At 35.9% G+C, this 26,604-nt stretch overlaps 2 protein-coding genes across 3 annotated transcripts in view; one reads left to right on the top strand and one right to left on the bottom strand.

Annotated features, from left to right (window-relative positions):
• Nucleotides 1-20,827, top strand: part of ntn1a (netrin 1a) — a 76,397-nt gene extending 55,570 nt beyond the window's left edge. Inside the window, exons 3-6 of one of the 2 annotated variants that reach the window (XM_051896710.1) lie at nt 3,071-3,220; nt 5,091-5,144; nt 12,343-12,417; nt 17,895-20,827. In XM_051896710.1, the coding sequence (XP_051752670.1) occupies nt 3,071-3,220; nt 5,091-5,144; nt 12,343-12,417; nt 17,895-18,223 (608 nt within the window). In that variant the 3' untranslated portion in view covers nt 18,224-20,827. The remainder of the gene's footprint in view (nt 1-3,070; nt 3,221-5,090; nt 5,145-12,342; nt 12,418-17,894) is intronic. The other variant, XM_051896711.1, reaches the window with a different exon arrangement.
• Nucleotides 20,828-21,398: 571 nt separating this feature from the next.
• The window catches only part of stx8 (syntaxin 8), a 65,824-nt gene continuing 60,618 nt past the window's right edge, over nt 21,399-26,604 (bottom strand). The window contains exon 8 of the mRNA XM_051896712.1: nt 21,399-22,100. Coding sequence (XP_051752672.1) covers nt 22,039-22,100 — 62 coding nt within the window. The 3' untranslated portion in view covers nt 21,399-22,038. The remainder of the gene's footprint in view (nt 22,101-26,604) is intronic.

The raw sequence follows: 26,604 nt of genomic DNA, 5'->3' as shown, positions 1-26,604 counted from the left end.
TGTCACATTAAAATCCTTTTAGAATGCATATTGATTACATGTGCTTATACTACTGAAACTGTATTTTAATGCTTACAGATTGGCCCCATTCATTGTACTGTATTGCCTCAATGTAACCCTTTTTTTTAGAAATTGAGATAGAAGTGGCAAATTCTGTGGTAATTTATATTACGCAAAAAACGCATTTGATTAAACATAACTTTTACTGACCTTAGAATATTGCGTGAGAACTGGTGCAACACAGTCAATAAGCCATGAGTAAAGGCCCTCAATTAATCCCATCACAACGGCTCAAATATATATATATATATATATATATATATATATATATATATATATATATATTGCAGCAGAAACCTCACTATTTAGTTCGTGTAAGACTCTACTCTTGAATTGATAATTAAGAGCTCCCATTTAAAGTAACCCATTTAAAACGTTCTGAAAATGACTTGCATCACGTTTGTGGCTGTGAAGCTGTTTCATTTAGTGAGGATTAGTCAGCTGAGCTGTTTATTGAGTCTTTAAGGTGTTTTACAGCACATTTGTCACGAGAGACAAAGTGTGGCTACTTTCTACATAGTGACAACTCCAAAGGACAAGACATAAACTTGGCTTTGATGACAAGAGAGTGACAAGTGACAAGAGACAGACATGCAAGGAGTGGCTGTCTCTGCAGTTCCAGCATTGGGACTGGAACTTTACTTCACTGCTCTTAGTAAAGGCTTAAAAGAAATAAAGTTTAGGCACAACTCTCTGTGCTTCATTACTCATAAAATACATGAGCCAATTTACTCATTTAATGTGCAAAACATTTGTCAGAGTATCACTTCTACAGTGCTGGTGGAGGAAATATTGAGTAAATGGCGTTGGGATTTTTTCAAAATAACTTTAATGTAACTACCCATGGTGGGAATTTAAGAAAATGGACTTGAAAGGGGTTTTGACACAAAGGCAATACAATCAGTTCACATGGTTTAAGAAGTTGAGAGAGACTCTGAGCCATATGTTAGAGAGAGACCTCCCAAGAGGGAGGAAATGTGACAGACATTATTGGCATAAGCACGTGTTTCATTTTTCATGTTCTGAATGAAAGAAAAGAAAGCACATGTTGTAGAAACATATTTGAAGAGAATGTTTTTATAAGATATTTTTGCCAGTTTGAATATTTATTGTTATACAGTGGTCCCAAAATGTGTTTGGACATTTAAAAAAATGTAAAAATGTATACATATTTTTGCATTATATAACAAAGTGGCATTTATTGTAAAGAAATATAGCAGATACTTTTTTTTAAACAAAATAGTTCCGTTTGTTGGGTTTCACATGATAAAAATCTTCTGGACTACTATTTTGGAAAGGAAATCTGAACTGTTGTGTAATTATGTAATGTGTGTGAGTATGAAAGTGAAGAGTAAACAAGATGGATGAAGTTTGCTACTCCTGTCTCGTGTGTTTCTTTGCTTAAAAACTCCTGCAGACACCACAAATTGGCAATGAGGATAAAGCTTTTTTTCCCCCACTACCCTTGGAAAAAGGAGAGCCATCACAAAGATAGCTGTGGCTAATGTGCCTTTCCCAAGTTTTTTCCTGACTTGCCCTGGTGAGCCTGCTATGGCTTTCAGCAAAGGGCTGCGGATCTTTGAAAATTATTTACGAATTATTGATGCTACAGCGGATGCTTGGCCATACGAAAAATGGAGAGCTGTACTGCTTCACTACTATTCTGCTCAGGTGGGGAAGAGGAAGTCATGCTTTCGCTGTGGATCGGAGGCGGACATAGCTAATGCTTTGAACTGCCCGGCTGCAACTGCAACATGCAGGAAGTGTAAAAAGATTGGACAATATGCTAAACTGTGCCAATCAGCGCAATCAAATATGTGCGAGGTCCTTGAAATTGAATTACCAGAAATCACTGTACTATATACGAAATATTCAACTTGTACTGACTGTATCTACTTCTTGGTGGTTGACACTGGGTCTTCCGTATCTATCCTGCCCTACAGCACTTATGCATGCCATTTCAGTAATGTTTTGCTGTCGCAACCTAAAGCCAGGCTTCTGACGTATTCAAAAGCCCAGATTCCGGCATCGACGCCTCTGCTTGGGTGTCACCAATTGTTGTTATGCAGAAAAAGTTAGGATGTGCATTGACCTCAGAGAGCCAAATAAAGCAGTGATCGTGGACTGTTTTCCATTGCCACACATGGATGAACTACTCTCTGCTCTAAAAGTTTCCACTGTTTTCTCTACCATCGACCTTACTATGCTTACTACCAAGTGCCACTGCATGAGGACAGTCGTGACCTCACTGCCTTTATTACTCACGATGGACTGTTACGTTTTTGTCGTGTTCATTATGGATTGGCTTCAGCGCCTGGGCCATTTCAGAAGATGATGACCATCATCCTGACTGGCTTATCAGGGGTTGAAAATTACCTGGACGACATTATCATCCATGATAATGTTTATGGGATGACAAAGCACTTCAAGCTGTCTTACAATTACTAGAAGCTGCTGGGATGCAACTCAATAAAGACAAGCGTCGCTTCCGACAAACCAGCCTGCTGTTCCTAGGTTATCCTGTTTCCTTCTTCCTGATGAATCACATGTACAGGCGATTCAAAATGATATATTTTTAATCTAGTGCAATGATATTATTAAGGGTGAATCGAGTGTCCAAAAATGTCCAGATATATTTAGGGGCCACTGTATACAGTTGTTCAGGGAGACTTTACCTTGAAGTGTTATGTTTTTATGTGTTTATGGTTTGAGTTTAACGCATACTGAGAAAAAAATAAATTCTCATGCCACTTCTCATGTAAAATTATTGACTATCAAACCCAAGTTTTGTGTTTAATTTGCATGCTCTTGTCACCAGAGACTGATCACCACTTTCACACACACAGCGTCTTTTTCAACTGCTTCACCAATCTTCACCCTCTATATCCCCAAACTTGGGCCCTTAAAGCTACTTTTATTGTTTATCTGTGCTTTTTGTATGTATGTACTGTTTGTATGTGCGTTTCCCCACACGTGTGTTCTTTTATCTCTTTTCTTCTGTTCCTCACAGCCTGTGATTGCCATCCTGTGGGGGCCGCTGGCAAAACCTGTAACCAAACCACAGGCCAATGCCCTTGTAAAGACGGTGTGACGGGTATCACATGCAACCGTTGTGCTAAAGGCTACCAGCAGAGCCGATCACCCATTGCCCCCTGCATAAGTATGTGGATCACTCAATGTCAAGATTTTTTTTTTTAACACTTCAATCCCCAATGAGCGATAATGCACAAATGTTCTTGTCCATGGAATGTATTGAAAAAATGAGATGAAACTCTTCTAAAGGACTGTAGGATCCATTTCTTATGGAGGAACAAGAAAATCTGCATTTCACAGTGGAAACAATTTGGAACCATGTCTTGTTAAGGTCATTCCACAGGATTATCACCTGCCGTTCTTTAAATTCTGTTTTCTTTACTTCATTGCCCAAATCAGCGATATTGACATTTTTTTGATTCTAAAAACTCGTTGTTTAAAGATTACAAAGTATAATAGCGGAATAAAGAAAACATATTATCCATCACTGGTGAAAGCATTTGAAATCAAACTGTTTAATTGGTGCTTTTGTCGACAAAACAACGCTTGGATATTAAACAAAGCAATTGGGGAAAAAAAGAAACGCTCAGGAGAAATTTTTGGCAGGGAGCTTAGCAGAATGAATTCAACCTATAACTTTCTGGAATCATATATCTTTGATTTTCTTGGGAAAGTCACAAGCATGAATGTGTGAAAGATAGACACTCTGGTAATTTAATTTAAAAATATTTGGTTTCTCTCATAATTGAGAAATAATGTTTTTATTTTAATAGCCCATATAAATTTAAGCAGTATCTCAATCCATGCCAAGCTCAGTTTAACACAAGGAAGTCTTGGCTACACATACCATTATGTCCTTTCATTCTGAAGACCATAAATCAATAGGATTTAAATATTTGTAACAGGCTTGTACTGTAATTTAATCTGGCATTAAACTCGTTCCCATGTTCTCCAAGATGTTTATAGCTGATATAGGAAGTAAGACCACCACAGAAAATGTATATCATTGTACAGTGCCTGTATAGTCTTGCCAAAATGCCAACAGCAAAATTACTTTCCTTGGTACTGGTAGTTCTTTATTGAACTATACTTAAAACCATCGATATGTTATGTGTGTTTTTGTCCAACGCGTTATTGATTAAAATACTGTGTTTTGGATGACTTTAAAATTTGCGATGTCATCCTGTATAAGTAACATTACAGATTAATATTATTATTAAGCGTTGTTTACTGGCCAAAAGCACCATGATGCATAACCGCAACAGAAACATATTTCAGCATGAGCATAAAAACATTTTTGGACCCCAGCAGATGACGAAGATCGTTTATATGTTTTTTTTTTTTTTTTTTTAAATCAGAAGACTTGATTCTTTCTTCCTTAAAAAAAAGCTCTTTTTGCATGCTTGTGCACCAGCTCCACAGAGCACATGAGCACTCTTTTATCAACTTCTTCATATTTCTCTTAGTACGCTTGAGCTGTTCAGTCGTCCTCTTGTTTTGTCCTCATGGCAGTTACTGCCTTTTCTTTTTGTATATTTATGTTCCGATAAAGCAAAATACTGTTCTTTTTTAGCACTTTTATGAATTCAATCACTTCAGTGAAAAGGTCTTTCCTCACGCATGGCTTTACTGAGTGTAAACTTCCCTTCGTTTATGAAAGGGCAATGGAAGGAGGAATGAAAGAATCAAGTCTTGGACAAGCATCTTGCTGTTTTTCATAACAACAAAAGAGGGATATAGATGGAGCAGTTCAGCAAATTGTGTGCCATTTTGTTAACCAATGTTTTGTAAACCTGTTCAATTCACTCTGTAGATGGATCCATAATGTGAATGGTTCAAAATAAGTAGAAAAAAATGTCTGTCTGAAAAGAAGCTAATAGTTATTCTTATATTGATCTTAAATTCTAATTATTATTTATTTTAATTTAAACCAATGTTTACAAGAATATTTATTTAACGTATTTTTTGCTAACTGTGCTCTCTTTTTTTCGGAACAGAAATTCCCATTGCTCCACCAACAACCACTGCAAGCAGCACAGAGGAACCTTCAGGTTAGTTCTGCTAACTAATATTAGCCTTAAAGGGTTAGTTCACCCCAAAATGAAAATTCTGTCATTTATTACTCACCCTCATGCCGTTCCACACCCGTAAGACCTTCGTTAATCTTCGGAACGCAAATTGAGATATTTTTGTTGAAATCCGATGGCTCCGTGAGGCCTACATAGCCAGCAATGACATTTCCTCTCTCAAGATCCATAAAGGTACTAAAAACATATTTAAATCAGTTCATGTGAGTACAGTGGTTCAATATTAATATTATAAAGCGACAAGAATATTTTTGGTGCGCCAAAAACCCCCCAAAATAACGACTTATATAGTGATGGCCGATTTCAAAACACTGCTTCAGGAAGCTTCGGAGCGTTATGAATCAGTGTGTCGAATCAGCGGTTCAGAGCGCCAAAGTCACGTGATTTCAGCAGTTTGGCAGTTTGACAAGCGATCCGAATCATGATTCGATACACTGATTCATTATGCTCCGAAGCTTCCTGAAGCAGAGTTTTGAAATCGGCTAAATAAGTCGTTATTTAGTTTTTTTGGCGCACCAAAAATATTTTCTTCGCTTTATAATATTAATATTGAACCACTGTACTCACATGAACTGATTTAAATATGTTTTTAGTACATTAATGGATCTTGAGAGAGGAAATGTCATTGCTGGCTATGCAGGCCTCACTGAGCCATCGGATTTAAACAGAAATATCTTAATTTGTGTTCCGAAGATGAACGAAGGTCTTACGGGTGTGGAACGGCATGAGGGTGAGTAATAAATGACATTATTTTCATTTTTGGGTGAACTAACCCTTTAAATGAGAATTGTGGAATATTGTATTAGCAAATTTAAAAATGATGTCATTAACCATAGGAGATCTTAGACTACATGCCTCACTATTAAAAAGTTAGGCCACTTGTAAGTGTCTCATACTAAGGAATGAGGAGCTGATGCAGTGCTGTTTGGGGGCTCATTCTTATTGATTTGTTGATTTAAGGTTTTATTCACTTTTGAGTGTAAAGTGGGATTTGATGTACCCCACAACCCATTATGGAAGAGGAACTGTTGAAATTTTTAGAAGCATCTAGTTTTACAATTGCATCCCTTGACACGTTCACTCTTGCCACAGATGTTTAATAAATATGTCTAAAAGTAAGCAGAACGTCAGACTTAACTGCAGCATCTGCCAAATGATTTCATTCAACATCAGACAGTACAACACTGTCTGCAAATATACAAACGCTTCCCTAAGATTTCTTGCAATTATAGACTAAGTGTCTCCTGATCAGATGTTTAATTTCCCAAGTTTTCTTCTCGGAGCCATCAGCCCCCCTCTCTCTCTCTCTCTCTCTCTGTCTTTTTTTTTTTTTTTGGTATTTTCAACATAGTGAGTGAACATGCTTTAGTTTGCCCGTATGGAAAAAGTATTTGTTGAAGAAATATTCGTCATTCTCACGGACAGAGGAATTCTAGCGTGCAAAAAATCTTTGCAGCTGTTGGTTGATCGTCGCAGACCTCTAATGCTTTACTGACAGATAAGATTGACAGCAGAGCTGCTGGTATTCTCTCTCTCTCATGGACCTCATTTCATTCTTCTCTGGGATATTTTCTCTGCCCCCACATTTTTCTTTTACCGTCTTTTATTCTCTCTACATTTCTTCCTCCTTTGTCCGAAAATACCCACTCACTCTCTCTAGCCCATCTGAAACCAATTCTCTGTTTCATGACTGGTAGTTTGGCTATTGCCAAATGTCAGAACAGCATTGTGAAAACTGTCTTTCCTTAATGGACTATCAATGATTTGAGATAGAGGGTGTTATGACCCATGCAAAATAAACAAATAGGCAAAGCGGAGGGAAAAGGTTAACCCATTTACCACAATGTGTTTCCATTTGTCATGGCCTGACCCTGAAGCATATGGCAGCACATGTGTAAAACTAAGAAATGCAGGATAGCTGCATTGTGCTTGTCTTAGTATTTTTGTAGAAAAGAAACAGTGCTGAACGAATATAAATGAATTAATTTTATATATAACTTAATGAATTATGCTTATTTGTTTGTTTGTTACATCACCACTGTTTTAGTGGTTTCTTTTCACAGAAATAAAGAGATTTTTTAATTACTAAAAATGCAAGATAGCCGCATTGTGCCAGCCAGTCTTAGTATTTTTGTAGAAAAAAAAAAAGTTAAAACAGTGCTGAACAAAATAAATACATTTTTCTCTGTATAAAATGTTTAAATATTACAGTAATATAAAAATAATTGTATTTGTCATTTTGTCACCACCATTTCTATTTTACAGAAATACTAAGACAGCCACATTGCAGAAATACTAAATTAGAATTCATTTCTGAAAAAAAGAGTTTATTTCAAACAAAAAAAAAGTGAAATTAATTCAATTCTAAGGTCAGAAAATGAATGAAATACAACCTTTCTAATCATGTAAAAGTATTCTGGCAAGCTATATTTCAAAATCAGCACATTTTTAAAATCTTAATTTATTTGCAAAGATTGCGTGACCTTTAATCTAGGCAATGGGGGCACTGCTGATTTTGAGCCCTTAAAACGTTTGACCCATCTGGTTTTGAGAACAGCCCTCCATGGAAACTGCAGAATTCCAAATCAAGCTGATGGAGAGGTGGAGCACAGGATAGACATATTTGAGTGCCCCCATCAAAATGGACGCTCCAGACCACCCACACATCCTGCTATGGGACTGCATACATTATACCTTCACTCCAGGCCCAGAGCTCACCTCAGGATAGCGCAATACGGCAGAAAAATATGACCTCATCCAATAGATGATTGCAAACAGATGTTCTTATCAGGGCACCTCCACCCTGCTCTTTAGCAGTTGCCCACTCAGACAGAGAAAGACTGAGATTGAGAGAGAGAACCTGTACGTTCTTGTACAGAAGGGTGGGGCAGGCAGCTGTGTAGCAGGTGTCTATGAGAATGAAATAGGGGAATGGCAGGAGGATAGAGGAAAAGTTGAGGGAGGAGAGGAGAAGGAGGATATTAATATGTCTTCAGCACTGCCACATGGAGGGGAGGAGTGCATTGCGAATACCTCTGATTGCTCAGCTCAGACAAAACACATATTGTGTGGCGAGGTCATGCATGGTGTGAGTCACCACTCCCAAGACCCCTGTACAATCCCTCAGACGCACACTCATCTATGACTGACAGAGATGTCTCTACAAACCTGTATTAGGAGATCAGCGCCTGTTGTTTATACAGTCACCAAAACCAACATGGTGGTTATCGTTGTCGGCATGGATTTTGTAGATGTTCTGTTGTTTTACGCAGGCTGTATGTGTGGAGTGGACTGGTGTGGACTAATTTTCTTAAATAATAGCAATATTTTACATAATCCAAAGGGTAGGTCAGCATTTACTTACCCTTATGTTATTTCAAAACTGTATGATTGTCTTTTTTCAGTGAAACACAAAAGATACATTTTTGAAGAATGTTGTGGCTGCTCTTTTCCATATAATGAAAGCGAATAGGGACTGGAGCTGTGAAGCTCCAAAATGATAAAAAGCACTATAAACTATCATAAAGCTATCAAAAGTCATCCATATGACTATGTGCACTGTAATAAGTTTGTTTGTAAATAGTTTTGTGTGGGAAACAAACTGAATTTTATTCAGTGAATGTTATTCACGCAGCTACTGCATGACATGGAATAAAGTAATATATTTTCTTCAAAAATGTACCTTTTGTATTACACAGAACATTGTCAGAAAAATTTAAATATGCACAAAAAAAGCTTTAGAGGGCAGTACTGGCACAAATACTATAGTAATTTATAGTAAATACTAGTGTTTTTGAACCATACTATAGTAAATTGTAGTATACTGTATATATTATAGTATTTACAACACTTTGTTAATGAATTCTACACTGTAAAAAATATTTTCATGATTTGTTATCATAACATTTTTTCTTTTGTCAAATCAACTTAGATAATTAATGTAGTTCAGATAACATAATAATATTTTAAGTTTCTGTTGATTAAACCAATCTCCTTCATTGTATTAACTCTATTTGTTTTATTTAAATGAACTCAAAATTTTAGGGCAACCAGGTAACTTTTTTAAGTTAAACCAACAATTTTATTTATTTTTTTACAGTGTACAGCATACTGTAGTATTAACTATAGTGAACTGATAAACTGCAATGAATACTGTAGTATACTTTAGTTTTTACTACAGTAAACTGTAGTGTATTGTAGTATAAAATACCATATAGAAAACTTAGTACAGTATTGGATAAAGTAATTTGTTTATATTACTATAGTTGTTATATTACCACAGCAACTATAGAATTACAACAACAAATTAATTCAAGCACTTTACTATAGTATGGTTCAAAAACACTATATTATTTACTATAAATTACTATAGTATTTTACCCCTAAAGGGTTTACCTTAAAGTGTAACTAGTTATTGTACTCAATGTGATGACAAACAGACGCCAACCATACCTTTTTTTTTCCCTGACAGGAAAGAAAGTAAGTCATACAGCTTTGGGACAACATGATGATGAGTAAATAATTTTCATTTTGGGGTGAATTATCGCTTTACCACTGTCACCCTTGCAGACCAAATGGTACCATAGAATTCTAGGAGGCTCCTAGTGATTATAAAAGGAACAAACAAAAAAGGGGGAGTGAGAGATAGAGGGAGGGAAAGTGAGAATTAGAGAGAGAGGGAGACAGAAAGAGAGTGAATAGTGTTGAATTAGTGTCTCATCATGAATGCAAAGCTCTCGTCTAATTTAAAGCTGGCCTCTCCTCTCTCCTATTTCACATTGTCAGATTTCGAGGGTTGGCGATATTCCCCACACATCTCTGGGCTTCATTTACAGTAATGAAGTTGGTTTCTACCCATTCTCTCCCCATTAGAACGATGCCACCGTGACCAAAACATACCCTGAATCAAAACTGCACACGCTGTCTGGTCTGTTTCTTTAAATTATGTCAGAATTCAGGAGACAGCTATTTTCCTCTCAGACTCTTGAATGGAATGAAAGAACGACAGAAAACGAGAAGGATATTTTGAGAGGTTGCGAGTAGAAGGAGAAAAAAAGCAGTTCCCTTTGGAATAGACCCAGCTTGCCCATTGAGTCCCTGCCCCAGTGGGAGCTTGGGGCTCTGGCTATAATCTAATTACATGCTTTATTTGCAGCAATTTGTTTCTCAATCAGTCTCATTCCGCACAGAGAAAGCCTTCCCCCTGCGCACTCATTCACACCTCATTGTTACAGCTCCCAGATCTGCGATGTGCGCATGAATAGCATTGTCCGTTCCATCAGAGACCCAACTGGAAACAGACCTCAGGTCAGCTTCAGGCTCTTTTCGCTAACAACAGAGTACAGTGTCTGCCGTCTTCAAGCATTAAAAGACCCAGCAGGTTAGATTGTCAGTGTTAGATGTCAAGGCTTTTCAAAAGTGCTGAGTGAGGCTGAATAGCGCAGACTCATTAGCTGTTCTTCGCCGAATCTCCAGACCAACAACTTCCCTCAATGTCTAGCGACGGAGAGAATTCGTCCACAAATGTTACCCCACAGGGGTCCCCACAGTCAGCGTGTAACCGGTGCCCTCCACTCATTCTTCAGTGTCAAACAAGCCTCACATTCAAACTTACACGCAGCTTTCTTTTACTCACTGGCACCGCTAGCAGCGCCACTGGACGTGGTGCCAAAATCTCTCGTACACAGCTTTCGCTTGAAAAGACGGCAGGAAAAACATCCATTAAGGTGACACCGGCCTCTGTGGGAGCATCATGACGGGACGGCGAGCTAACCCTACTTCCCCTAACTCAAGAGGGGGCACAATGAGTACATTTGTCTTTGCTGCGGGGGACTAGATGTTCAAATAGGAATCTCAGGGTGCTCATCACCTCTTTAAAAGGAGAGCTAATGAGAAATGATGGCTATCAAAGGGAAGTATCGTGATGGCATTAAACAGGGTTATAGGAAAACAAAGCAGCTGCTCTACAGTCTTCATTTAAATGGAAATGAAGCTGCCACAGTATGGACTCTCAATTTCATTTCGGTTACAGTTTCTCTGCCATTTCCAATCTACAGTGTGCACGGTTTGACTCGCCCAACCCCACCTTGGACTCCCTCGCGCAACCACTTCGGCGCGACTACTTTCACGGGCATTTTTTTCTGATTCCTGGGTTGCCCAGGCAACCTCATTCACAAAGAGAGAATAGAGAGTCCAAAAGAAAGTAAAAGGCAGGCATGGAGCGAGGGTCGGCCGAAACAATGAAGTTTGTTCATATGCAGGCGAGCTGAAAGGTTTTTCTCTCCCCCTCCTCCGTCTCCTCATTCCATCCATCCACTAAAAGAAGGCCATGACAATGTAAGGGGAATGGCAAAAGAAAACTTCTCCATTTAAACATCTGCATGCTCGAAAGAGGTGTTTTTAATGAATTAATCTTGTCCGAGTGGAAGGAGCAAGTCGTTTTATGTGGCTGTACTAAAAAACTGTAGAAGAGGCCCAATCAGCACCGAATCCCTTGTGCTTTTTTTGCCGAAACACCATGTTTCTTCTTTATTTTTACACACAACAAGCTTTTTAAACACTTTATGTGCTGCTAATTTCCCCCCTGACCTCCCTTTGTGCTTGGACAACCCTTGCTCCCCCTTCACTGCAACCTCCCTGAGTGCCGAACCAATAAATGCCAAAGGTTGAAGTGGTCTTTAGGGGTTGCGGTGGGGGAGGGGGCATTAGGACAGACGTACAGGGTGAGTTGACAGCACCGGGAGGGAGGAGTCGTGATTCAAAAAGCCCTAATCAGGCCCATCATGGCACTGACAGTGGAGACAAGGGTGAGAAATTAGCATGGAACTGAAAAAAAAAAAATCGCTGGGTGGCACAATACGCTTGGCCTCAGAGGGCTCCCATCAGAGCAGGGGAGGGTCCAGACATCCAGAGAGCAGAACGAGAGAGACCTTTTGTCTCCTGCTTTTCTAAGGAGCAAAGGACACTTTGCTGAATGCCTCACAAGCCCTATTACAGCCTCACAATTAAACTGGGCAGATGGGTGTCACAACAGGCCAGGGCTTTAGGATAGATGTGTAGTTTGCAGAAGTGTCTCTCTTTTTGACAATGTTCCCTTTTTTACATTCTTTAATAGTGTGTTTTTTCCCCTTTCTTCCTTTCTTCTTTTAACCTCCTAACTTAGACTGTGAATCCTACTGCAAGGCATCCAAAGGCAAGCTGAAGATCAATATGAAGAAGTACTGCAAGAAAGACTACGGTGAGTGAGAAAAGTGCACACAACACCGTACCGACAGCAGCACACTCCCACATTTATGCAGGTGGCTCAAATCCTTGCCCTCTACAACATCTTTATTCTTTATCCAAAGCCGAATTCCCTCGAGCCCCCTCAGTGTTGGTATATTGTAGTGATGGCTTACTTAGGGCTTTCAAGAAGAAAGTCAAAGGATCAAACAGGAGGAAAGGCCATCAGTGAGGGGTTTAGGGGAGGCTGCGTTGACGGACAGCCCAGCAGGTATTTCAGCCCAAAGCGGATCAAACCATGGCAGTGTGACGGGCAGAAGGGACCGGAGCGCTCACAGATATCCTCATTAAGGGAAGCGCACGTCCCTGTCCTGCATTCCTGGGGGCAGCAGGCCCTCTCTTGTCCATGAAAAGGAGCAGATGTGCAGCCCTAGAGGTGGGGTTGTTTCATCAGTCAAGCGAGACCCCGTGGAACTTAAAGAGCTTAGCAGATTTAATAACAGCCAGAGCATTTTAACAGCTCTTTTGACTCATTTCAGTCAGCATACACTGAAAATAAATTGGTGTAAGATTTAATTTTAAACTATTTTCATTTGTGAAATGTATTGCTCTTATCATTTTTTATTTACAGCTACAAAAAAATGAATTTTTACAGTATAGGTCATTTATTGATGTTGAATAAAACAAATATTATTTGGGTTTAAGTGGTAACACTTTATTTTAGGGTCCTTTAACTAGTTGCTTATTAGCATGCATATTACTAGAATATTGGCTGTTTATTAGTAATTATTGAGCACATATTAATGCCTTATTCTGCATGATTCTTATTCTATCTTAATCCTACCCAATACCTAAACTTAACAACTTCCTTACTAACTATTAATAAGCAGTAAATTAGGAATTTATTGAGGGAAAAGTCGTAGTTAATAGTGAATACATGTTCCCTATACTAAAGTGTTATCGTATAAGTATAGGTATAATTGTAATATTTTTGAATATTGCTATATTTTTGAATATTACCATATTATTATATGACAAATTAGAGTGCTCATAGTGGCTTTGGAAAACATTGAAATAATTTTCAATAAAAGTATAAATTGAATGACTCGTCATGTGGTGTAACCAAGAAAAAGTATTTGCATATTTTCCTCACACACTGTGTACACGTTAATGATTATAACGTTTTTAAATATCTTTTTTACTGCAAGAAGTATTATTAATTTATAAATATCATTAAGTTTTAGGGGAAATCGCACCACATGACACTTTACACACCAAACTAACCTTGACTTACTATTAAATAATCAGATATTTTAAGAGACTTAATTGATCTTGACACAGTCATGAGGGTCTGCAGGGGTTCTCGCTATGATGTTTAATTTTTTTTCTTCCCTGCATGGTTCTGCATGTTGGTTGCACCACATGACTTTGTTTTTCAAATATTAATAAGCATTGCAGTAGATTTATTTATTTTAAATAATAATAATAATAAAAATGTATGCCAGTCTACTTAATAAGGTTTTCTTTTTTAAAAAATCCATTCTGTTAATAAATTTCTTCATTGTGATATCAGGAAAGTTGTATCACCCTGATTATTTTTACTTTATGCCCCCCAAAATATCAAACTTAATTTTAATTTAGAAAATGCTTATCATATAAGATGTTTATTCTGGTCACTGTATGTATGAATGAAATTTTGAATTAATTTTTTTAATACATTAGGATTGTCATTTACCCATATGTGCCGGAATTAATTGAAATTTAAGCTAGAGAAAGTACTTTTATTTATAATGCCAATGCTGTGTACTTGTAAAGGTGGCATGTGATAAATGTAATAATAATTGCTTATGCGTTCCAACCAAAGACATGATATGATATATACAACTGTAACCAACAATGCCCAATAGACCTCTGTATGATTAAGGGTCTATTCAGGATGAAAAAAACAGGGAATCCCTGCAGCGTAGAGAGGAGGTCTGGCACACATCGGTAGTTGCATCTTACATGATGAATACTCAGTGCCATCACCTCCTGCAGACCGGCTTTGCATGATCTCCTTTCTACACTGTCATTACTCATTTAAGACTCATTTAAGAATTTATCCAGCTAATATGGTCCCCCGCTGACTTCAATTTACAGTTGTCCTCAGTTATGAAGAGCTGGCCAGCTCCCCCTTTACTCAAAAGTGAACAATCTAGGATAAACTCCCACATTCTGAGCATTAAACCTAATCCACTTTCCTTCTGCCTTCTCGAGCATCAGGGGGGCTTTATACAGCAGCACGAGGGGGGAAATGGCTGGAAATGGTATTGAACTTGAATATGGAGTCATCTAAAGACTTATGAGGGGAATCAGGCTTTTTGTGGCATGATATTTACAGCCTCATGCCTCACTGCCACATTACCCATAAAACACCACAGGAATCCTGACCACAGCTGGGCCTCCATGTGACATGTTGTTATCATTGGATAAATGACTTTCCAAATGGTAACAGTGACAGTTTTTCATAAAGTTAAAGATTTTGGATTTCATCTGTGATGATATTCTAGTGTACTTAAAGAATAATAATAAAAAAATATCTGTCATAATTTATCCACCCTTATTTTGTTCCAAAACTGTATTCATTTTATTTTTTCCGTGGAACACCATACGTACATTTCATACAGTATTCTGATAAAAACTAAGGCAGTTCAACTTAAAAAATTACAAAAAATAACTAGTCTTCTGAAGTCAATACATTTAAGTAGGAAACAACAAAATTAGTCATTATTCCTTGATAATCTTCTTCTCGACTAAGCTGTTTATTGCTACTACGACTGAATCATTGAGGCAGCGAGAGTCAGATGAGTGCAATTCCAGAACAAAATATTCAGAATGGTTATGTGAACTGCATTAAGCAATTCATTGAAAAGATCAGACCAAAAAGAATGAGTTGTTTATGAATAGTACATTGCTGCGTCTCTCATGAACAAGCTAAGGAGAGCTAAGCTTGACTGGATATCAAGATTTTTAGTGAATAACAACTTAAATTTCAATGTTACTCACACAAAGCTAATCAAATGGTGTCAGAAGATTTGGAATATTGTTAACGAGTCAAATGAACCACTTCAATTCATTCATTCACTTTGAATAGAAAAAGAACAGCCAGGGTATTCTTCAAAAATTCACTTTCTGTGTTCCACGGAAGAAACAAAGTCATATGGGTTTGGAACAACATGAAGGTGTGTATATAACAACAGAATGTTAATTTTTCTGCAAAATATTCCTTTAAACATAACTACAATTGATTTCAATGTATTCACAATTGAAACCGAGTCATTAAGCAAACACTGATATGTTGCGATTGTACTTATTAAACTTATCAAAACAAATCTTTAACATTTGGTTTCTTCTAATAATTTTTATTTTTTTGGCTATTAACTCTTTCCTGCCATTGACAGAATTTTCCGGCAATCCACGTTTTCACTTTTTTATGGAAGGGGGCACTATTACACATCTTCTGAAAGAGTACTGAATCTCCGGATCAAAACACAGGCGAAGCAGCAGCAGAAACAAACGAAACAAACATTGTTTATGCACATGTAAAATAATGCGATCATCAAACATTAAACAGCATGTAAATCAAAACTACCTAACGTTAAAAAATTAAATGTCGACCCAGGAAGATGTATAGGACTGTGTGTCATCATTCTGAATACGATCTGGACGTAGTCTTTGACAAAAACACAGTTTTCTCAGCTTTATGTTAGTGTTGATAAATTATTATTATTATTAGTTTTTTTAAAGCAGAGGCTCTTTCTTTTAATATACTGCATGTTCAGATATTCATTTAAAAAAAAAAAAAAAAAACGCTGTCAGGGAAAGAGTTAAAGAACTTTGCACATCCTGGCACCCAATAAAACTGAGAAGTCTAAACTCAGTCTAGTTGGATGCTAAGTAGCGCAAGATATAAATTGATTCTTGTAAATGTGAAAATGGATCCTTGTAAGGGTATTAAATAAAGTTGTGAATAAAATAAAATAAAAATGTGAATTCTTCTAAGAATGTTTGTAAGCTGGGGTTAAACATTCTATATCAGAGGAAAAAACAACTCAATATGGATCCAGTGACATGCATGCTCTGCATGTCTCTAGCCTTAAAAGCATGCAGACAGTGAGTAAAGTACGTAAAGACTGTAAATGGACAGATACGAAGATCACCAAACATTAGCCTGCATGATACTGCCTCAATCTGCAAAGCATTACGCAGACGAAATTAAATCTGCCTGTTTTGCTGGTCCTTTTTGTCAAAGTCACCTTACAAAGCACCTTGAAGGCTATTAATAATGAAAGGGGAACAGCATGAGTCTACAGGCAGTTTAAGCAGATTTTGAGGATTCACACTTGCAAGGATTCTCAAACTGCGGCGAGGTTTGAGTTACATGCTTTATTTGAAAGCACTTTAAACTGAAGGTTGACCTGCATTGCTTCAGCAACTGAGACGATACAAACATGTTAATCAGAATCAGAGCCAGACTCTGAATCTGCGGCAGAACTATCATTTCACTTGTGTCTGTGAATTCAGGCCTAGTATTATGTTGCAACCATTTTATGGCTCAGTGTGTGTATATATATTTATTCAACAAAGATTTTAGGATCAAATGAACATGCAGTCAGACCCCACATAATCTAATTTAAACCTGGAAAATGAATAGAAAAGGAAGCTGATGTAGGAATTCGAAACATTTAAAACAAACAAAAAAAGTTATTAATAAGGAAAACTATTTCTTGGCCACTAATCAAGACATGCCAAGTACTAAGAAATTAATGTAACTAATTTTTTCAGTTCAACTTTTCACTCAAATTGTGATGGTGAGGATATATTATATATATATTAAATTAGAAAAATTCAAAATAGAAACATTTTCACTAGTGGTGTCAGACATTCGGACCTCATTGTGTGCAAGGGAACATTTTGTGTAAATGGCCAAACTTTAAGTTTAAATATGTTTAATACGTTTGTTTGTTTTTTTTTCATTCGCAGATTAATTTTGTGAATGACACATGAATTTAAAAAGTACAAAAATATTCCATATAGTTTCTTAGTATTAAATGAAATAGTTTTAAATGAAATGTTTGGTAACACTTTAGTATAGGGAACACATATAAACTATTAACTACAACTTTTACCTCAATAAACTCCTCATTTACTGCTTATTGATAGTTAGTAAGTTAGTTGTTAAGTTTAGGTATTGAGTAGTATTAAGAATGTAGAATAAGGTCATGCAGAATAAGGCATTAATATGTGCTTAATAAGTACTAATAAATAGCCAATATTCTAGTAATATGCATGCTAATAAGCAACTAGTTAAAGGACCCTAAAATAAAGTGTTATACAAATGTTTTAATTTGAATGAAATAAATGAAGTATTTTAAAACACGACAGGAGACTTCTGAAAATCTGTGTTAATAGTGGAAAAATAATATTATTTTATTTTTTTCTGTTATTCTACAGCTGTTCAGGTCCACATCCTAAAGGCAGAAAAAGCCGGTGAGTGGTGGAAGTTCACCGTCAACATCATCTCTGTCTACAAACAGGGTGAAAGCCGAATCCGCAGGGGAGACCAGTTTTTGTGGGTCAGAGCAAAGGACGTGGCCTGCAAGTGCCCGAAGATCAAGCCCGGCAAGAAGTACCTACTTCTGGGCAATGATGAGGATTCCCCTGGACAAAGCGGAGTGGTGGCAGACAAGGGCAGTCTGGTCATTCAATGGAGGGACACTTGGGCTAGAAGACTCCGGAAGTTTCAGCAGCGGGAGAAGAAAGGAAAATGCAAGAAAGCATAGTGAGGGCAAAAGGAAAGAGGTGGCCATCCAGAGCTGGACAGAGAAACAACAGACGAGTGGTGGATGAAAAGATAATAAGGGAAAGGAAGAGAGAGGAAAAAAAAAAAAAGATGAACTGAACATCGCTGCTTTGAATAAAGGCATGAAGACAATATTAACATTTTGTTTTTAAAATAGGAACATGTGTGAAGGAGTTCACGATGCAGTTTTCATTTCTTATTTGTTTCCTTCAAGATTTGTTTGCTGTTTGCCAATTTTGCACCTGCGTCCATTATAAAGAAAGGTATTTGATGTTAAATGGCTTCATATTTCAGATCCATTTCTGGACGGTTTTGAGAATCAAATTAAGCTGTATTTCTTATTCTTAAACAAATTTTTAAGGTGAAAACAAATGTAAACATTATTTAAAGCAAGCCTCTTCAATACAAAAAAAAAATGAAACATTTTCATGAGTGAGCTTTAGCGTTTAAAAATTCATATGCTCTAACTTATGCATAATGCATAATGGCATCTGAGATGCCAACATTCCAGAATATTTCGGTAGGAATTTTTTTAATGTGACAGACATCAAAACAATTTTGGTCTTCTTTAGCCAATTTAAAAGGTTTTTTTTTTTTTTTTTTTTTTTTCTTCAAGGTCTGAAAAGTATTTTTTAAAAAAATATCACTTTGTAACAACACTGCATGAAAAACAAATGTATGCATATATTGGTGCATATTATGTTTATAATTCAGCATTATTAGTTGTTGCGATTTTCATGAAGTTGCATGGTTTAACATTATCATTGAATTCAGATGCAAAAAAAGAGAGAAAAAGACAATATAGGAAAGCTCTTGTACAGTGTAACATGTATATTTCATATAACACTACTCATTTTTGAAGACTGGTGCTGCTGGGTTTGCCCAGACTGCTACAGACTCCGAAACTGTCCCAGCAAATGCACGACAAAAGCAAATCAACGGTTTCTGTTCAAAGGTTATGTTTCTGATTGTCTTTTCATTGTAGGTGGCTTGCAGTTCACTACTTCAAGGTTAAAGAATCATCTAACAATTGCTGAAAAGAAGCCCTGTACATTTAAGTAGCGCCTATTTTCTTCAAAAGTCCCCACTAATATAGACTACATTTGGTAGAATTGACGATTTTTTTTTTTAAATAAAAAAAAACAATGTCTGTTTAAGCCATGTGTGTGAGTCTAAAAAAAAAAAAAAAAAATCTGTACTCATAATTGTTGAAAATGCTAAAAATGTAATGGCATGCTTGTACAAACCCTAAAATTATTAGCATGCATTTACAATTATTTTTGAACTTGGAATAAAACCACCATGTATATTTTTGTATAAGACATGATGATTGAGGTAGATGACATCATTTATTGCTCCATTTGATGCTCTGATTCAGTTGTTTATAGTCCAGACATGGACGATGACGTTCTTTTGTTAAAACAGAACTTCAGTGCGATGAGTCCAGTGTATAAACAGGCCTTTTCGTAAGTCCTAAGTGTTGGTATAGAATGGTGTGTATAGTTAGTATTTTTCCTTGTGTGTAAAACAGTATTTAGAAGTGTACGAATTACCTTTAACTAGTATTCATGAACTAGTATTTAGTTTTGTAAAGCAACAGCATCTCTCCTTTAACATGTCCATTTAGGGTCTGTGAATGTAGGAATGCATGTACAGTAATGTTTCACTACAACAGAGAATTCTCTTCACTGTGAGAAACGCTGCTCACACACACACACACACACACACACACACACACACACACACACACACACACACACACACACACACACACACACACACACACACACTTATTCTGTTACCGATGAGACAGAAGTTCTCTAAAGTACAGCTTTTTCACTGATCTTTGAGAGGTCACTTAACGTTTGATGGTGTGGTCAGTCCTTCACAGATCATTAAGAAAATAAACTGCAAGAACTGATCATTTCAGTATCAAATACCAAAAAAAAAAAAAGAGAAAGAAAAGACGGATTCGATGAATGGTTTACGTGTGCAGTAATTATCATCTTAACTCAATGATTGCTACTTGTAAATGTACACAATGTATGACATACAGATATTTATACATATGATGTATTTACCGGTTACAAACAATATTCGTAATACCACATGTAAATGTATTTTGTTTGGCACTCAGTATCTTAGTGCACACTCTTTTTTTATTTTAAGTATTACAACGATGTAAATTTATGTTCAGTTTTTATTTTTCGCAGCAGTGGAAAGATGGCTCATGTATTTGACATTACCAGCAGACCTTACATACATTGCTTCTTGTTCATATTATGAATTGTAAATTTAGCTGTGACAAATACAAGACGTCTGCAATATTGTTTTACAATGCATACTAATATATTATGGTTATTATAAGAAAATATTTAATGACACAAGACATTGTGGATTTTTTGTTTTGTTTTGACATCTTTTTACCTTTTTTGTTTGATTTTTTATTTTTTATTTTTTTTTTAATACAGTTTGTGGTTGTTTAGATGGTTGTGATTAAAATCCAGAGGGCAAAATAACTACTGAACACCAACCTGGTAGAACTACATTCAGCATTCATTTGGAATAAAATCTCAAAACATTACTAGTGTGCTTTCTCATTTTTTTCCTACTTATAAATTTGGTTTAAAAAAGTAATGTAATTCATGTAATCATTTAGATATTACTGTAAAGATGTAAGGAAATAAGAACTGAACATGTGACAAATATTAAATAACATTAATAAATACATATACATTATAAATATACAGTCAAACCAAAAATTATTCAGACATTTTTGATATTTTAGATATATTTTTACTAGTGGGTGCAGGACACTATACTTCATTTATGTAAGTGAGGATAACAAAATAAAATAAACTGTGATATATTATACCCAAAAAGTCTTCATACAGTGGACTACCAGTAAAATTTGGGACCAGAAATTATTCAGACCTGACCATGTTTTGCTTAAGTGTTATGTGACATAATTTTTTTCTGACACAGTTTAACTCTGAGATCTTGTCATATTTTTAACACTTTTTTTAACTATAGTGAATAAACCGTATTAATGAATGAAATGTTCAAGGTGTCTGAATACATTTTGGTTTGACTGTAAATACATTTACGACAATTACAATTTTAAGATTTTACCAATGAAACAGTTGAGATCAGGCTGTGTTAACTATATTTATTAGAATTTTTAACGTAAGAATGTCTAAGTCACATTCTCAGGGAAAAAAAAAAATACAGAAAAGTGTTAAGAAAATCACATTTTTTTTACTTAAAAAATAGAATCTGAACTGTAATGCATTTGAATAGATAATGAAAGATAGGTTCAGAGCTTGTATATTTTAACCCAAGAGCGGCGCTCAATATTCTGTATTGCATTGTGACTCACAGACCTTGTTTACATGATGGATACGGATCATTTTCTTTACTGCCAAACAAAGAATTTAAATGGGTTTTCCCCCCTTGGAGCATCTCAAGCTCATGGTTATATTCATAATAATATTCAAAACCTTTCAAAGCTCTTTTCTATTTTTCTTTCCATTCCGAATCCTACTTTGATCATTATCTGAGGAACTAAGAATTTCAGTTCTTCATAGTGGTCCATTCCTTGGCTTTAACCCAGTCATGGGTTCCATTACTTTCATAAATGCAGAAAAGGGGATAGGAGAAGGGTCTGGAGGGATGTGTATACCTATACAGCCTGCTTGGAAGCTGCGTGTATCCCTCGTTAACCCCCGAACACACTTCTTTTTAATAGTCTCTGTGGTCCGTATCTGTGCTGTCTTCTCTTCAGAAACATCCTCTTCATTGCCAAGTCGCCACGACAATGATGGCGATGAGGAGAAGAACAATCACCACCCACATCCCTGATACAAAAACACACACAAAACATCTGAATGAACCAACACTCTTTGAGTAGAAGATACCCTAACAGTGAATTGTTGTGCATGTGGACATTTAAATTCATAATTTACCATGCAAAAACATGACTGATCTTTAGCACATGTGCGTCCCTACCAGCTGCACCACAAAAACTTCAAAAAATCTGTTGTATATCCTCTGCGACTAAAATTAAAATTTTTGACTTCCTGAAGCTCTTGAATTCTTAACTATAATTTTAATGGTTTATTCATTTTATTTATTCATTATTTGCATTTTTCATTTATTACTCATTAAAATAAACACAGTAATGACTCCTAGATGGGGCTCTTGGCCCTGTGTATAATTCAAACTCGAGATCAACACTAAGTGAGGGCGAGAATGACAAACAAAATGTGGTGAAACTTTAAGCGATGCATCTGCCTTTCATTAATCCTCCTGATAGTCAAATTTCTCATATACTCTGTGTCGCTAGAGGAATTCCAGGAAGGTGTTGGAGAGGATGTCTCATCTCCTGTGAGTCACTTACATCAACCAGAACATTCTTACATGTGTTGTAGATCAGCTATTACAATACTCTGACTCTAAATTCGGATTAAATGAACCACGTTTGAAGTTGCGAAATGCCAATAAACCATCAACTGTGACTGAATAGTCTACATTATTTCTACATAAGTTAGTCTTGAACTGCTTATTAATCAAACTGAAGTTTTACAGTTATTAATATTAATGCATTTAATGATATACTGAATATGGATGTGTTTTATTAGCGCTTTAATTTAATACAATTATACACTTTAGCTATGTCAATTGTCAAAATCAGGCTAATTTTGACTGCCATGTTTAATTTAAGGGTGATTCTTCAATCTAAGGCTGATCTTTTAAAATCTTTAAAAAAATATTTTTCCATTTATGTTAAAATATTTATTGCATTTTAAAATCTTTAAATCCTCATCAACCTTCAAATGGATTTACATTGTATGATGTGGAATTTGATATTGCGGTAACACTTTAGTATAGGGAACACATATTCACTATTAACTATGACTTTTTCCTCAATAAACTCCTAATTTATTGCTTATTAATAGTAAGTTTGTTCTTAAGTTTAGGTATTGGGTAGGGTTAAGAATGTAGAATAAGGTCATGTAGAATAAGTCATTAGTATGTGCTTAATAAGTACTAATAAATAGCCAATATTCTAGTAATATGCATGCTAATAAGCAATTAAAAGACCCTATAATAAAGTGTTACCGATATTCTCTGTGATGGTAATGATTCGTTACTTTTTGTTGGATATATCCAATATCCTATTGGATAACACAAAACAGATCCTATTAGAATTATATCCAAATTAGGCCTATCGGTTATTTAAGTTTGAATTTACAAAAATAAAAATAAATTATTTCTGAATTAATATGTGAAAATAATCACTGATTTACTAATAACTCCTAGTTACACCTCAGATTGTAATCTAAAAACTGTCAATTACTACAGCAAATAGAAATATAAAAAACTAATTCTAAAAAATGTTTTCAAAAACGTTTGGCATGACATTAGTGACAGAAATGACAAATATTAGGGACAGCAAATCTTTATTATTAAACAAAGAAAATAAATAAATACTGTATACATAAATACCAAATTAACTGGAAATATGTGTTGATATGAAAAAAGTGTAAGAAAAAAGTAGAATTTTCCTGATTTTAAGACCTAACATTTTATAATAATTAATACATTTTAAACTAGTTATAAAATGTTAAATAAAATGATAATTTCCTATTTTTAATTGTTTAATTTTAATAATATAAAGAGACAAAAAATTACAGCTCATAAAATATATCCTTTAAAACTAAAATCTTAAACGTTTTCAAGTTCACGCTTTTACATATTTTCTGACTATGTTTGTCTCGAGCGTATCTAACTTCAGTGCTTCCTTTGTTTGTGCAAATTCTATAAGCAGACATGCCATCATCTGTCACGTAATTTCAAAACATGCTTATCTCGGCTAATCAGACAGGATTTTTGACATATGCGCCGTTCGTCATGGACACTGGCTAGTAATGTATTTGCAGTGTGATTCAGTACTTTAGTTTACATTTCTCTCATAGTTTGGCTCGGTGGCTGCGCATTCCCACTGGAGATCATAGCGCCAGCTGGCCAGCACTGAAGCACAGGGTAAAAGGAAGCCGTGCTAAACTAACTCGCGCTGGTATTATGAAATACCAACCTACCAAAACCTGCTGCGGGCAGGGCATGAGTTAGGAAATAACGCCACACAGCCGGCGTTATTTCCGTTATTTTTTTTTTTTTACAGTGACTAGGAACAATGCCACAATTACAAAAAACAGACCCCCATCCTACTGGAAAATTACTGATTTATTTAACAGAAAACTGGCAAGAGAAGTGAAATATCAAACATCAAAAAGAAAAATCAACCCATCAATCTTCATTGAACTAGTAAACCTGTAGAAAACCCTTTACCATGATGGAAAAACATCTCCAAGTGAACATTATCTTTTCTGTATAAAATGCCAAATGCCAAAATGTCATTCAGATTTAAAAGAGCCTAAAGAGAACTGTGTAAAACAAACCCTCATTCACACTGTGAGACTTTAAAGTGAGCTTCACACCCATGCTCATCTGTTTGCTCCTCTTTTTCACCTCTGAGAAACTGTCACAGTCCTATAAGCAATCGAATAAGCTCTGTAACCCAATCACGCTGCCCCAATGACAACAATAATATTTGCTAGACAAATAGATTAGTGTGCACAGAGGGCAGAAGACTTGTGAGGCCACCCAGGGGCAGAACAAAGGACACACATTCTTCCCAAGTGTCCTTTATTTATTTAAAATCAAAGACGAGGGAGAATAAGAGACCTGCAAAACTCCAAACTTCAACTTGTCATAGTCGGGAGCTGGAAGATTCCAAACAAAAGATGGGCCTGAAATCTATCATTTTCCGAACAGATGATTTTGATCTGCCTGTCAATGTTGTTCCTAATAGTCCTTTTTTCTTTTTCATCTTTTCAAAGAGGATGGTTGTAAAGTATTTGGTTGTAGAATGTAAACAAATTAAAAACAAATTACATGAATGGATTCCATCAGACTTCATGCATTCCAATATGACGACACATTTGGCTTTTAATTTAGCATTTGACTGCAGCACTAAAGTTCACGTCTAGTCAAATGGTCTATATCTATCTATACACTATTGTTCAAAAGTTTAGAATTAGATTTTTTTAAAGAAATTAATACTTTTGTTCAGCAAGGATACATTTAATTGATCAAAAGGGACAGCAAAGACATTTATAAAGTTACAAAAGATTTCTATTTCAAATGAATGCTTTTTTTAAAACGTTTTATTCACCAAGGAATCCTGAAAAACAATGGATTATGGTTTAAACAAAAATTGAGCAGTACCGTTTTCAACATTGATAAGACTATTACAATAATTTCTGAAGAATCATGTGACTTGAGTGAATAAATATATTAAAATATTAGTAAAATGCATTAATTATTTCATAATATTACTCTTTTTACTGTATTTTTGATCAAATAAATGCAGCCTTTGTGAGAACAAGAGACTTTTTTGCTATGTGCAAAAACCCACATAGCATGTTCTTCCTCTGGCTTTCAGACGACATACATCAAAACTAAGGCAGTTTCAACTACAGTAGATGAATGATTGTCATTTAAAAAAAAAAAAAAAAAAAGGAATAAACTATTCTAATATTCTGAGTGTCAAAAGGACAGAAAATAATTGTAGACACATACTGGAGACAAAGAATATGAATCTTCGACTGACAACTGATATTGTATGAAAAACATCCTCTTTTAGAAAGTACAGTATAATGTGAACACCCATACAGTCTGAAAATAAGAATGACACAGGAGATAAATACTGTATAAACCTTGTGTGTGCACAGGAGTGAAAGATTAGACAGCTGGAGAGACCTTAAGTGTTGTGGCATGTTGTATTTTCAACAATTTCTTTCTACAAGACAAAGACAAGTGTCAAACAAAGTTGGGAAATGTGAGGAGTGAAGTGAGTCAGGGAACAGAAGTTGAAAGAAAAGAAAAGAAAAAAAAAGTGGGGAACGGGCGACAAGGCAGTGAGGAATTTTTCCATTCATCAACCCCTCCTCTTCACTACCCCCTTCACAGAATACATGAATATGGTTAGGTGTTAAAAGCAGACACGGGACAAGAAGAAGAGGCGTAGAGAAATAAAGGAGCGAGAAAGAGAATAAATGCAAAACTCGGCAACTCTGGCCTCCAGCTCTGGGATCTGCAAACAAACTTTAGTCTGTAGAGTCCTCTGGACAAACAAATGCAATTATATGTCACATCAGAGGAGCAGGACAAAGCACAGCAATGCATTTATTTCCCAGAGAAATTCAAGACGGATCTTTATAGGGCAAAGCAGAAGTGATGTAGCCAAACTGGCTCTCACTATAGAAAAACTATCAGTTTTATTATTCACACCCTGCA

This window comes from Ctenopharyngodon idella, chromosome 6 (genome assembly GCF_019924925.1).
Source record: "Ctenopharyngodon idella isolate HZGC_01 chromosome 6, HZGC01, whole genome shotgun sequence".
Taxonomy (NCBI): Eukaryota; Metazoa; Chordata; class Actinopteri; order Cypriniformes; family Xenocyprididae; genus Ctenopharyngodon; species Ctenopharyngodon idella.
Note: the sequence above shows the minus strand (reverse complement) of the source record. Positions and strands in the feature narration are given on the sequence as shown.